We start from the raw sequence: 12,412 nt of genomic DNA on the forward strand, positions 1-12,412 counted from the left end.
ACACACACACACACACCACACACACACACACACACACACACACACACACACACACACACACAAATCTTCTCCATAGAGACACTTGACTGCATTGACCCATTTAAGAGCTCTTTGCCAGGCTCAGCCAATCACAGCCCTCCCTGCGCCAGGAATGCCCATCACCCCGGTAACCATGAGGTCATATCGGTGGAGGGAGCAGTCAACATCAGTTGTTTTTCCACTCAGTTGTTATGGAGAAATAGAGAATGGGTATTTTCAGCCCAGGCAGGGACACATACAGTGCATTCGGAAAGTATTCTCACCCCTTGACTTTTTCCATTTTGTTACGTTACAGCCATATTCTAAAATGGATTAAATTGTTGTTTTTCCTCAATACCCCATAATGACGAAGCAAAAACAGGTGTATTTTCTTGGTGCAAATTGATTAAATAAAATTCAACTGAAATATCACATTTACATAAGTATTCAGACCCTTTACTCAGTACTTTGTTGAAGCACCTTTGGCAGTGATTACAGCCTCGACTCTTCTTGGGTATGACGCTACAAGCTTGGTACACCTGTATTTGGGGAGTTTCTCCCATTCTTCTCTGCCGATCCTCTCAAACTCTGTCAGGTTGGATGGGGAGCATTGCTGCACAGCTATTTTCAGGTCTCTCTAGAGATGTCGATCGGGTTCAAGTCCAGGCTCTGGCTGCGCCACTCAACGACATTCAGAGACTTATCCCGAAGCCACTCCTGCATTGTCTTGGTTGTGTGCTTAGGGTCGTTGTCCTGTTGGAAGGTGAACCTTCGCCCCAGTCCAAGGTCCTGAGCACTTCTCCCATCTCCACAGAGGAACTCTGGAGCTCTGTCGGAATGACCATCGGGTTCTTGGTCATCTCCCTGACCAAGGCCCTTCTCCCCCGATTGCTCAGTTTGGCCGGGCGGCCAGCTTTAGGAAGGGTCTTGGTGGTTCTAAACTACAGACAATTCCTTCGACCTCATGGCTTGGTTTTTGCTCTGACATGCACTGTCAACTGTGGGACCTTATACAGACAGGCGCGTGCCTTTCCCAAATTTGTTTCATAAATATTATTATTATTAAAATTATTTTTATTTCACCTTTATTTAACCAGGTAAGACAGTTGAGAACAAGTTCTCATTTACAACTGCGACCTGGCCAAAATAAAGCAAAGCAGTTCGACACAAACAACAACACAGAGTTACACATGGAATAAAGTCTATATACAGTGTGTGCAAATGAAGTAAGATTAGGGAGGTAAGGCAATAAATAGGCCTTAGTGGCAAAATAATTACAATTTAGCAAATAAACACTGGAGTGATAGATGTGCAGAAGATGAATGTGCAAGTAGAGATACTGGGGTGCAAAGATAAATAAATAAATACGGTATGGGGATGAGGTAGATTGGATGGGCTATTTACAGATGGGCTATGTACAGGTGCAGTGATCTGTAAGCTGCTCTGATAGCTGATGCTTAAAGTTCGTGAGGGAGAAATGAGTCTCCAGCTTCAGTGATTTTTGCAATTCGTTCCAGTCATTGGCAGCAGAGAACTGGAAGGAAAGGCGGCCAAAAGAGGAATTGGCTTTTGGGTGGCCAGTGAAATATACCTGCTGGAGCACGTGCTACGGGGGGGGGGGGGGGGGTTCTGCGATGGTGACCAGTGAGCTGAGATAAGGTGGGGCTTTACCTAGCAAAGACTTATAGATGACCTGGAGCCAGTGGGTTTGGCGACGAATATGAAGCGAGGGCCAGCCAATGAGAGCATACAGTACGCAGTGGTGGGTAGTATAGGGGGCTTTGGTGATGAAACGGATGGCACTGTGATAGACTGCATCCAAATCACGTCCAATCAATTGAATTTACCACAAGTAGACTCCAATCAAGTTGTAGAAACATCTCAAGGACGATCAATGGAAACAGACTGCACCTGAGCTCAATTTCGAGTCTCATAGTAAAGGGTCTGAATACTTATGTAAATAAGTTATTTTTGTTTTTCATTTTTTATAAATTTGCTAAAATTTATAAAAACCTGTTTTCACTTTGTCATTATGGTCTGAATACTTTCCCAAAGAGCTGTATGTGTGTAGAAATGATGCTGAAGATGATTTGGTTTGAGCAGGTTGGGTTTGTGCACGAGTGAAAATGCGAGGTGGCGCTAGTCATAGAATCTCTGCACCACTGTAGCACAGACACTGAATCCTTGTGGTTTCTCTCTCAGTTTCTGTCTTTCTTTTTCTCCTAACAGACAGCTTTTACACTACGATACATGTACATTCAAAATAATATGCGCGTATACACTTATTACTGTAGTGTAAACACGCAGATCTCGATTAATTTCTCACGTCTCGTACGCCGCGTCCGTAGGTAGCCTCTAAACACAAACGTCTATTCAAGCCACATGGTGCCACAGTACATTTATTAATAGCAGACAGCAATTGGGTGAAACAGTTGACATGTGTGAACATTTTTCTTATATTTGAGACATTTTATTGAGCTTTTGCCTTAAAATGCAGTAATAGCCTGTTGCATTCTTTTTTTAATCTTTCTGTCTGTTTGAAATTTTAATCAGCCAGTAAACAGGCGAGCATTTCCAATCTAAATGGAATTCTATCTAGCACAGTGAGAGAGCTGTGGAAAGGGAGAGGGGGAAGGGAGGAGAGAGAGAGTAGTCTCACAGTTTGTTCTAAAGAGAATGATTAATCCCAGCCTTTGATTCTGCATTCATCTTGCAGGATGTTACAGTGTGTGTGCGTGCGTGCGTGTGCGTGCGTGAGTGCTTGCACACACACACACACACACACACACACACACACACACACACACACACACACACACACACACACACACACACACACACACACACACACACACACACACACACACACATACCCAGGAGGAAGCCCACTAACACACGGCATATCACTCCACTACTAAACGCTGCTCGGCACGGGGGCTAATAGGAAACCCTCAGCCCCAACTGGCCCCGCTGACAGGCGTATCCTTAACATCACGTCCCTCAGCAGCAGTTGTCATCTTCATGTCAGATGATCCAGTATGCATCTCTCCTCCCTCCATCCCCCCATCCCTCCCTCCATCCCCCCAGCCCGTCCGCCCACCCGTGACAAAGTAACGAGCCACATTTCACCGGTAGTTTTTCCCCCGACGAAGGCCGTCTCGCTGCGCTATTGATCGCTAGTGCTGTCTGGCAGCCAGAGATGAGGAGAGGGAGGAATAATTGGAAGAGGCTTCAGTTGAGGGAGCAGTCAGGCAGGCAGGGGAACAGGAAGATAGACAGGAATGGAGACAGACAGGCATACAGGCAAGCAGAGAGGCAGACAGGGAGACAGGCAGGATGTTAGGCATGCAGAAAGACAGCAAGCAGACGCAGACAGGTGTCTCGCTCTCTCACACGGTTGAAAGAAGGCCCTGACTCTCTCTCTTTCTTTTCCCGTTACATACTCAACCTCTCTCCCTCTATCACACACAGAGCAGATGACTAGCCCCCACTGTACGTGTGTGGAGCCATTGGAAAAGCTGGGGGAGCATCTGTATTTGTCCAGTCTATTTGTCTATTGGTGGACATTGGCCATTGAAGCAGGTCTTCCTCCTCACCCATCTGTTGGAGAACAGAGGACCAAAGCTCTATAAACATACATTGATAAACATAATTATCCTATATGATAGTATTGTCAGGTCCTGGTTGATGTGTCAACAGTACAGTGGGGGAAAAAAGTATTTAGTCAGCCACCAATTGTGCAAGTTCTCCCACTTAAAAAGATGAAAGAGACCTGTAATTTTCATCATAGGTACACTTCAACTATGACAGACAAAATGAGAAAAAAAATCCAGAAAATCACATTGTAGGATTTTTTATGAATTTATTTGCAAATTATGGTGGAAAATAAGTATTTGGTCAATAACAAAAGTTTATCTCAATACTTTGTTATATACCCTTTGTTGGCAATGACAGAGGTCAAACGTTTTCTGTAAGTCTCCACAAGGTTTTCACACACTGTTGCTGGTATTTTGGCCCATTCCTCCATGCAGATCTCCTCTAGAGCAGTGATGTTTTGGGGCTGTTGCTGGGCAACACGGACTTTCAACTCCCTCCAAAGATTTTTTATGGGGTTGAGATCTGGAGACTGGCTAGGCCACTCCAGGACCTTGAAATGCTTCTTACGAAGCCACTCCTTCGTTGCCCGGGCGGTGTGTTTGGGATCATTGTCATGCTGAAAGACCCAGCCACGTTTCATCTTCAATGCCCTTGCTGATGGAAGGAGGTTTTCACTCAAAATCTCACGATACATGGCCCCATTCATTCTTTCCTTTACACGGATCAGTCGTCCTGGTCCCTTTGCAGAAAAACAGCCCCAAAGCATGATGTTTCCACCCCCATGCTTCACAGTAGGTATGGTGTTCTTTGGATACAACTCAGCATTCTTTGTCCTCCAAACACGACGAGTTGAGTTTTTACCAAAAAGTTCTATTTTGGTTTCATCTGACCATATGACATTCTCCCAATCTTCTTCTGGATCATCCAAATGCTCTCTAGCAAACATCAGACGGACCTGGACATGGACTGGCTTAAGCAGGGGGACACATCTGGCACTGCAGGATTTGAGTCCCTGGCGGCGTAGTGTGTTACTGATGGTAGGCTTTGTTACTTTGGTCCCAGCTCTCTGCAGGTCATTCACTAGGTCCCCCCGTGTGGTTCTGGGATTTTTGCTCACCGTTCTTGTGATCATTTTGACCCCACGGGGTGAGATCTTGCGTGGAGCCCCAGATCGAGGGAGATTATCAGTGGTCTTGTATGTCTTCCATTTCCTAATAATTGCTCCCACAGTTGATTTCTACAAACCAAGAAGCTTACCTATTGCAGATTCAGTCTTCCCAGCCTGGTGCAGGTCTACAATTTTGTTTCTGGTGTCTTTTGACAGCTCTTTGGTCTTGGCCATAGTGGAGTTTGGAGTGGAGGACAGAGGAGCCTCTTAAAGAAGAAGTTACAGGTCTGTGAGAGCCAGAAATCTTGCTTGTTTGTAGGTGACCAAATACTTATTTTCCACCATAATTTGCAAATAAATTCATTAAAAATCCTACAATGTGATTTTCTGGAGAGAAAAAAATCTCATTTTGTCTGTCATAGTTGAAGTGTACCTATGATAAAAAATTACAGGCCTCTCTCATCTTTTTAAGTGGGAGAACTTTCACAATTGGTGGCTGACTAAATACTTTTTTGCCCCACTGTATGTGCTGACCTAGCAAACACAGCAATGTTGTGTCAACATTGAGCCTATTATTGTGGGGTGGTTGGGTGTGTTTGCTGATGTGTTGAGTGCGGGGGTTCGAACCGGTTCAGGAATTAGAACTGAAAACTGGAAAATATAAAAAATTATCCGGGAATGAAAGTGATCTATGCTGTTTCGGAACAGAACTGTTATTTTAAAAGCAAGCGAACTGGTTAATAACGTTATTTTACGTTCTGGCCATTTTTTTCAGTGTCACAAAAAACGCAACAAGCCCTCCCTCTGTCACTCAGAAACGTATTCCAGTGTCTGCCAGCCAGCTGAGTGTGTGTGTGTGTGCAGGCTACCTGCCCCTCCCCCTCTGAAGCATTGCTGTAGCCTACTGACGTTACGAACGTGATTCAGAAATTAGGGAGAGATTTTTAATTAGAGAAGAATGCATGGATACATTTTTTCAACGCTCGTTACAGATACTCGGTGGTGGAAAAAATACCTAATTGTCATACTTGAGTAAAAGTAAAGATGCCTTAATAGAAAGTTACTCAAGTAAAAGTGAAAGGCAGCGAGTAAAATACTACTTGAGTAAAAGTCTAAAAGTATTTGGTTTTAAATATACTTCAGTATTAAAAGTAAATGTAATTGCTAAAATATACTTTAGTATCAAAAGTAAAAGTATAAATCATTCAAAATTTCTTATATTAAGCAAAGCAGATGTCACCATTTACTTGTTATTTTTTTATTTACGGATAGCCAGGGGCACACTTCAACACTCAGACATTATTTACAAAAGATGCATGTATTTAGTGATTCCGCCAGGCCAGAGGCAGTAGGGATGACCACATGTTCTCTTGATAAGTGCTTGAATTTGACAATTGTAACAAGTACTTGTGGTTGTCAGGGAAAAATGTAAAAAGTACAATATTTTCTTCAGGAATGTAGTGACGTAAAAGTTGTCAAAAATATAAATAATAAAGTACAGATACCCCAAAAAACTACTTAAGTAGTACTTTAAAGTATTTTTACCTAAGTACTTTACACCACTGCAGATACTATAGTTATCACGTTTCACATTGGATTTATTTACTACAAAAAAGTAAGACGTATTTCTTATTCTGGTGCCGCTCTGCACAAACAAGCTTGTTAGCTAGCTAGCTCTGGTCCGACCAAATCTCTGACGTTCAAAGAGATTTGAAGTTCCTCCATAGAAGCCGGTCCTCCGTAGATATAATTCTGTGGGTCTAATTCAGATAATGCATGTCATAACAACATACCCAGGGCTTCGGCCAAGCCTTGTCTGTTCATCTCGCATGTAAACAACTATTGCTTCCTCGTTCCATAGAAAGTTGCTCTATCCGCACTGATTGGTGAAGTAATTTAATGTCGAGCTAATGTAAAAAAGACATTTAAAAAAGAATCGATTTCAGAAGTTTAAAAAGGAACAGAAAGGAATGATATAAACCTGTACTTTTTGGGGGTTCCAACCGGTTCAGAGCTTTATTTTGCAAGTCGGAACAGTGGAACGGAACGGAAAAAAGAATGGTTCTGTTCAGAACGAAACGATTAGAATTTTTTTTTGGTTCTAACCCCTGTTTGAGTGTATGGTACAGCACACGAATGTGTGTATCAATGTGGTAAGTGCTAATGGTGTACTAATTGATGTATGCTGTATTGTTATATTAATGTCCTCCTTGTCACTCAGCCTGCTGTTCACTAAGGTGAAGCTGGAGGAGGCTCTGTATGGGCCAGGTATAGCACTCCAGACCTGCCAAGACATGCTGCAGCTATTGCAGAGGCGCTATGACTTCATACGCACCAGGTACGTGAATGTTTCTGCCTGTCTGTCTCTCTGTTTGTGTAAATATTGTGTTTGTTACATGTGGGTGCGTCCATGCATGTGTGTGGGTGTCTGTGTCTGTGTGTATAATAGGGACGATACCAGTATCGTAACGCTCCTTAGTATCGTGGCAAGGAAACAAAACACTAAACTGATTTAACTTCATTAGGAAAACAGCCCTAATGTTGGAAACAAACGTTATTATGTTGTCATCCAGAGTCACATTTATTTATTTTCCAAACAATAGCACACAATATTTTATATACAGCAGTTTAGGTCTGAGTTCGGTCTGCTTCCTGTTTTCATAATTTACATGGAAAAAATATTGTGATACTGTCACGATCCTCCTCCTGGAAATGACTGGACCAAAGTGCAGCGTGGTGAGCGTACATATTACTTTAATTTTAATGTCGGCAACAAAACAAGAAACAAAGAAATAACCGTGAAGTTTAACAGGGCAAAGTGCCACTAACAAAGATAACTACCCACGAATGCAAAAGGAAAAAAGGCTGCCTAAGTATGATTACCAATCAGAGACAACGATAGACAGCTGTCCCTGATTGAGAACCATACCCGGCCAAAACATAGAAATACAAAACATAGAAATAAAGAAACTAAAATGCCCACCCTAGTCACACCCTGGCCTAACCAAAATAGAGAATACAAACCTCTATGGCCAGGGCGTGACAGATACTTGTATTTTCCTAGGCCTAGTGTATAACATGCTTGTATTTCATGTGTGGGAGTGTGCATGCATGTGCGTCCGTGTGTTTTGTACATGCGTGCATGAGTGACTGTGTGTGCATGTGTCTACTGCACTATGGGTGCATGTCTGTATAATGGCTGCTGCTGTGTGCTCAGCGGGAGCTTTATAAGATGCTGTGTATTGATTAGCTGTCATGTGGTGTTGCAGTGAGGGGGATGACAGCAGCAGTATCCACCCACCAGAGCCACTTCCACTCAGCCACAAACCCAGCGGTCTCCACCTCACCCTGCCAGACTTTCAGGACCCTGAGACTGGTGTGTATACTGTACACAGCCTCTTGGGAGTGTACGGATGTTTATTTAACCTTGTCTCGTTGAGAATAAAAGCTATTTTGCAAGAGATACCAGAGTTTGCATCTTTACCAAATATGATCTGCAGTTTTGTAAATTAGAGATTTTCGTGCATGTGTACTGATTGAGAATGACACCTGTTCCCGGACCAGATTGAGTGTGTATGAGGATACATATATCATATCATCATTCGGATTTTCTGTATGTGTGCTGAGTCTCCACTTTTCCTGGATCAGGCTCTGTGTGGATGTGTACTGACTGAGTATCAGTTCTTCCTGGATCAGGTTTACTGTGTATGATAGTGTATAATGTTGTGTGTGTGTGCTGATTGTCAGCTCTCTCTGTGTCAGATTCTCAGAGTGGTCCGTCCCTCGCTGCGTCTCGTCTGGAGCAGGCCACTTCAGAGGTGTCAGCCATCAGCTCCGCCCACAGACAGGGTCCCGCCTACATCTGGACCACCCTGGAGCGCATCTGGCTGCAAGCAGGTACAGGAGGAAGGGGGACTACACTACTATCTAGTCTACTACACTCGAGTGTACACTGGAGTCGGCTAGGACAAGTGTGTGCTTCTTACCCAATGAAATTAGCTACAGGAGGGAGTGTAGATTCTACCACCGGAGTGTACACTCTAGTGCTGGAGGTACTAGTGTACACTCCACTGGAGTTAGCTAGAGGGTATCCTACCCTATAATTGGGACCTGAGCAGAAAGAAAGGCCACCATTATAACATTGGATGAGTTAGGGTCGAGTCCGCTGTGTAGGATTTTAACCTTTAGACTGAACCTTTACATTTTATCACTGCAAAACCCACTGAACTCTCTAGATTACATCACATCAGATACACATATACTGTATCCAGTGGCGGTTGGTGTCGTAGGTAACGTAGGTACACAGGTCGAGAGATGAATTGGAGTAATCGAGGTGACACAGTGACACATTCTTACACACTCTTGCCTCCTTCTAGCTGATCTGCGGTGTGTAATCATTAGTCCAAACAGTTATTGGATATATTCAGGTAGGTCCCTCGCCGTTTTTTGTTCCGTTTGCTTCCGTTTAAGAAACGTTTTGCAACAGAATCGGCAGAATGAATGAATACCCCCCTGATCACCCCCCCTGTACACAGTTCACTTTCAAAGCAGCCACATACATAACTGCTAACCACTACACAGCCTACATCATTGTTAACATATTAACGTGATAGTCAACAAACTACATAGACCTAACGCATTTGTAAACCCACAATCCAACCCATGTGTACAATCATGCAGTACAGACAGTGTACAGTAAGCAGTTTAGCACTTACACTGGCAGGCCCCAGTAGTAATAAACTCATAAAACAGAACGCTTACCTAGACTTGGAAGAGTTGCCGTGTTAGATAGCCATAGCCAGCTAGCTAACATAAATAGCATTCTTCTCTGTATTAGCTAAGTGACAGGTAAACTAAGAACAAAAATACTACAAATATAGCTAGCTCTCTCTGCTGCTGCTGCTTCTCCTTAATTTTGAAGAAATGAATTCGTCTTCCTCCGAGTCAGCTACTCACCACACGTTATGCACGGCAGTGCTAGCCAGCTGTAGCTTTTGCTTTCAGTACTAGATTCATTATCGGATCCTTTGATTGGATGGACAAGATGTTAGTTCATATTGCAAGAGCTCTGATAGGTGGGTGGACGTCCTCCGGAAGTCGTCATAGCTGTGTAAGTCTTTGAAAGGGGGTAAGAACCATGGTGCTACCCTAAAGGGTGCCGTTGAGGCTACTGTAGACCTTCATTGCAAAACAGTGTTTTAATCAGTTATTTGGTGACGTGACTATATTTAGGATAGTTTTATCTAAAAAGGATCAAATATTTATTTTATTTTTTTATTTTATTTACTGAGTAGGAGAGTCCTTGTCTTCCTCCTATGAGGAGCCTCCACTTACTGTAACTTCCTGCCCAAAATCTCGCATCATGATTGGTCAAATAGTCAGGCAGCACAAATACACACACAGCACTGCTCCTCTCCTCAGGGCAGGACACAGGAAACAATCAGCATGACCTGGCTCCATACTGGCTCCATACACACACACACGTACAGGCACACACACGGGCACGCATGTATGCGTGTGCGCACACACACAGCCACTATGAATGATTCATTCATTTTATTGGTGTTGTTCATTTTGGTGAGAGTCCAGGTGAGGAATATGAAAAATAGTTTATATAACAGGGGATAATGCTTCGAATAGCTATTCTTCCCCCAAATTAAAATAGGGATCCTAAATAGCCTTTTTTTATCTTTCTGACTAATGTTATATGAGTGTATAATAGCGTGCACACAAAGCTCCCATCTAGCTCCCATCTGTGCCCACTTCAAAAAACAGATAAACAAACATTTATTCAGTCTGTCTCTCACACACACAGACACATGCACACATGGGTATGCATCCACAGACACACACACTTTACTGGGCTAGTGCACATATAGTGCCTTTGGAAAGTAGTCATACCCCTCGACTTATTCCACATTTTGTTGTGTTACATCCTGAATTCAAAATGGATGAAATAAAAAAAAAAATGTCGCCCATCTACACACAATACCCCATAATGATGGTGAAAACATGTTTTTAGACATTTTTGCGAATGTATTGAAAAATTGAATACAGAATCATCTCATTTACATAAGTTTTCACACCCCTGAGTCAACACTTTGTAGAAGCACATTTGCCAGCGAGGTGAAATAGGTGAAAATAATAAATAAATGATGCAACCTCCACTTGAAAATATGGAGAGTGGTACGTAGTAATGTGCTGTATTGGATTTGCCCCAAACATAACACGTTGTATTCAGGACAAAAAGTGAATTGCTTTGACAATTTTTTTGCTGTATTACTTTAGTGTCTTGTTGCAGACAGGATGCATGCTTTGGAATATCTTTTCACTGTGTCAATTAGGTTAGTATTAAGGAGTAACCATGATGTTGTTTACCATCCTCAGTTTTCTCCTATCACAGCCATTGAACTAAGTAACTGTTTTAATATCACTATTGGCCTCATGGTGAAATCCCTGAGCTGTTTCTATCCTCTCTGGCAACTGAGTTAGGAATGACACCTGTATGCTTCTCACCCATGTACACACAATACTCCATAAAACATGTTTTTTGAGATTTTTGCAAATGTATTGAAAATTAAATACAGAAATATATCATTTACATAAGTATTCACACCCCTTTGCTATTACACTCCAAATTGAGCTCAGGTGCATCCAATTTACTTTGATCATCCTTGAGATGTCACTACAACTTGATTGGAGTCCACCTGTGAACAATAACATTTTTTGGACATGATTTAGAAAGAAACACACCTGTCTACACTGAGTGTACAAAACATTAGGAACACTTTCCTAATATTGAGTCGCACCCACTTTTGCCCTCAGAACAGCCTCAATTCATCGGGGCATGCACTCTACAATGTGTCAAAAGCGTTCCACAGGGATGCTGGCCCACGTTGACTTCACAATCTCTCTACAGTTGTGTCACATTCACTGGATGCCCTTTGGGTGGTGGACCATTCTTGATACACATGGGAAAGTGTTGAGCATGAAAAACCCAGCAGAGTTGCAGTTCTTGTCACATGTCTCAATTGTCTCAAGGCTTATAAATCATTCTTTGACCTGTCTCCTCTCCTTCATCTACACTGATTGAAGTGGATTTAACTAGTGACATCAGTAAGGGATCATAGCTTTCACCTGGATTCACCTGGTCAGTCTATGTCATGGCAAGAGCAGTGTAAGGTCCCACAGTTGACATTACATGTCAGAGCAGAAACTATACCATGAAGTCTAAGGAACTGTCCGTAGATCTCAGAAAAATAATTGTGATGAGGCATATGTCTGGGGAAGGGTATAAAACCATTTGCAAAGTGTTGAATGTTTCCAAGAGAACAGTGGTCTCATCATTGAGAAATTGAAAAAATATGGAACTACCCAGACATTGCCTGGAGCTGGCCATTTGACCAAACTGAACAACCGAGCAAGAAGGAACTTGGTCAGGGAGGTGACCAAGAATCCAATGACCACTCTGACAGAACTAGAGTTCCTTCGATGAGATGGTGTAAACCTGCCAGAAGGACAACAGTCTCTACACCAATTCAACAAGCTGGACATTATGGGAGAGTGGACAGATGGAAGCCCCTCCTGAGAAAAAGACACATGACAGCATGCCTGGAGGTTGCAAAAAAAGGCACATGAAAGACTGAGAGCATAAGGTAAAATATGCTGTGGTCTGATGAGACAAAAATG

At 42.7% G+C, this 12,412-nt stretch overlaps 1 protein-coding gene across 3 annotated transcripts in view; it reads left to right on the top strand.

Annotated features, from left to right (window-relative positions):
- The window catches only part of LOC129836182 (tetratricopeptide repeat protein 7A-like), a 44,794-nt gene that overhangs the window by 15,277 nt on the left and 17,105 nt on the right, over window positions 1-12,412 (top strand). For all 3 annotated transcript variants that reach the window (XM_055902032.1, XM_055902030.1, XM_055902031.1), the window contains 3 exons: window positions 6,945-7,061; window positions 7,993-8,099; window positions 8,486-8,620. In XM_055902032.1, the coding sequence (XP_055758007.1) occupies window positions 6,945-7,061; window positions 7,993-8,099; window positions 8,486-8,620 (359 nt within the window). The remainder of the gene's footprint in view (window positions 1-6,944; window positions 7,062-7,992; window positions 8,100-8,485; window positions 8,621-12,412) is intronic.

This window comes from Salvelinus fontinalis, chromosome 37, assembly GCF_029448725.1.
Source record: "Salvelinus fontinalis isolate EN_2023a chromosome 37, ASM2944872v1, whole genome shotgun sequence".
NCBI lineage: Eukaryota > Metazoa > Chordata > Actinopteri > Salmoniformes > Salmonidae > Salvelinus > Salvelinus fontinalis.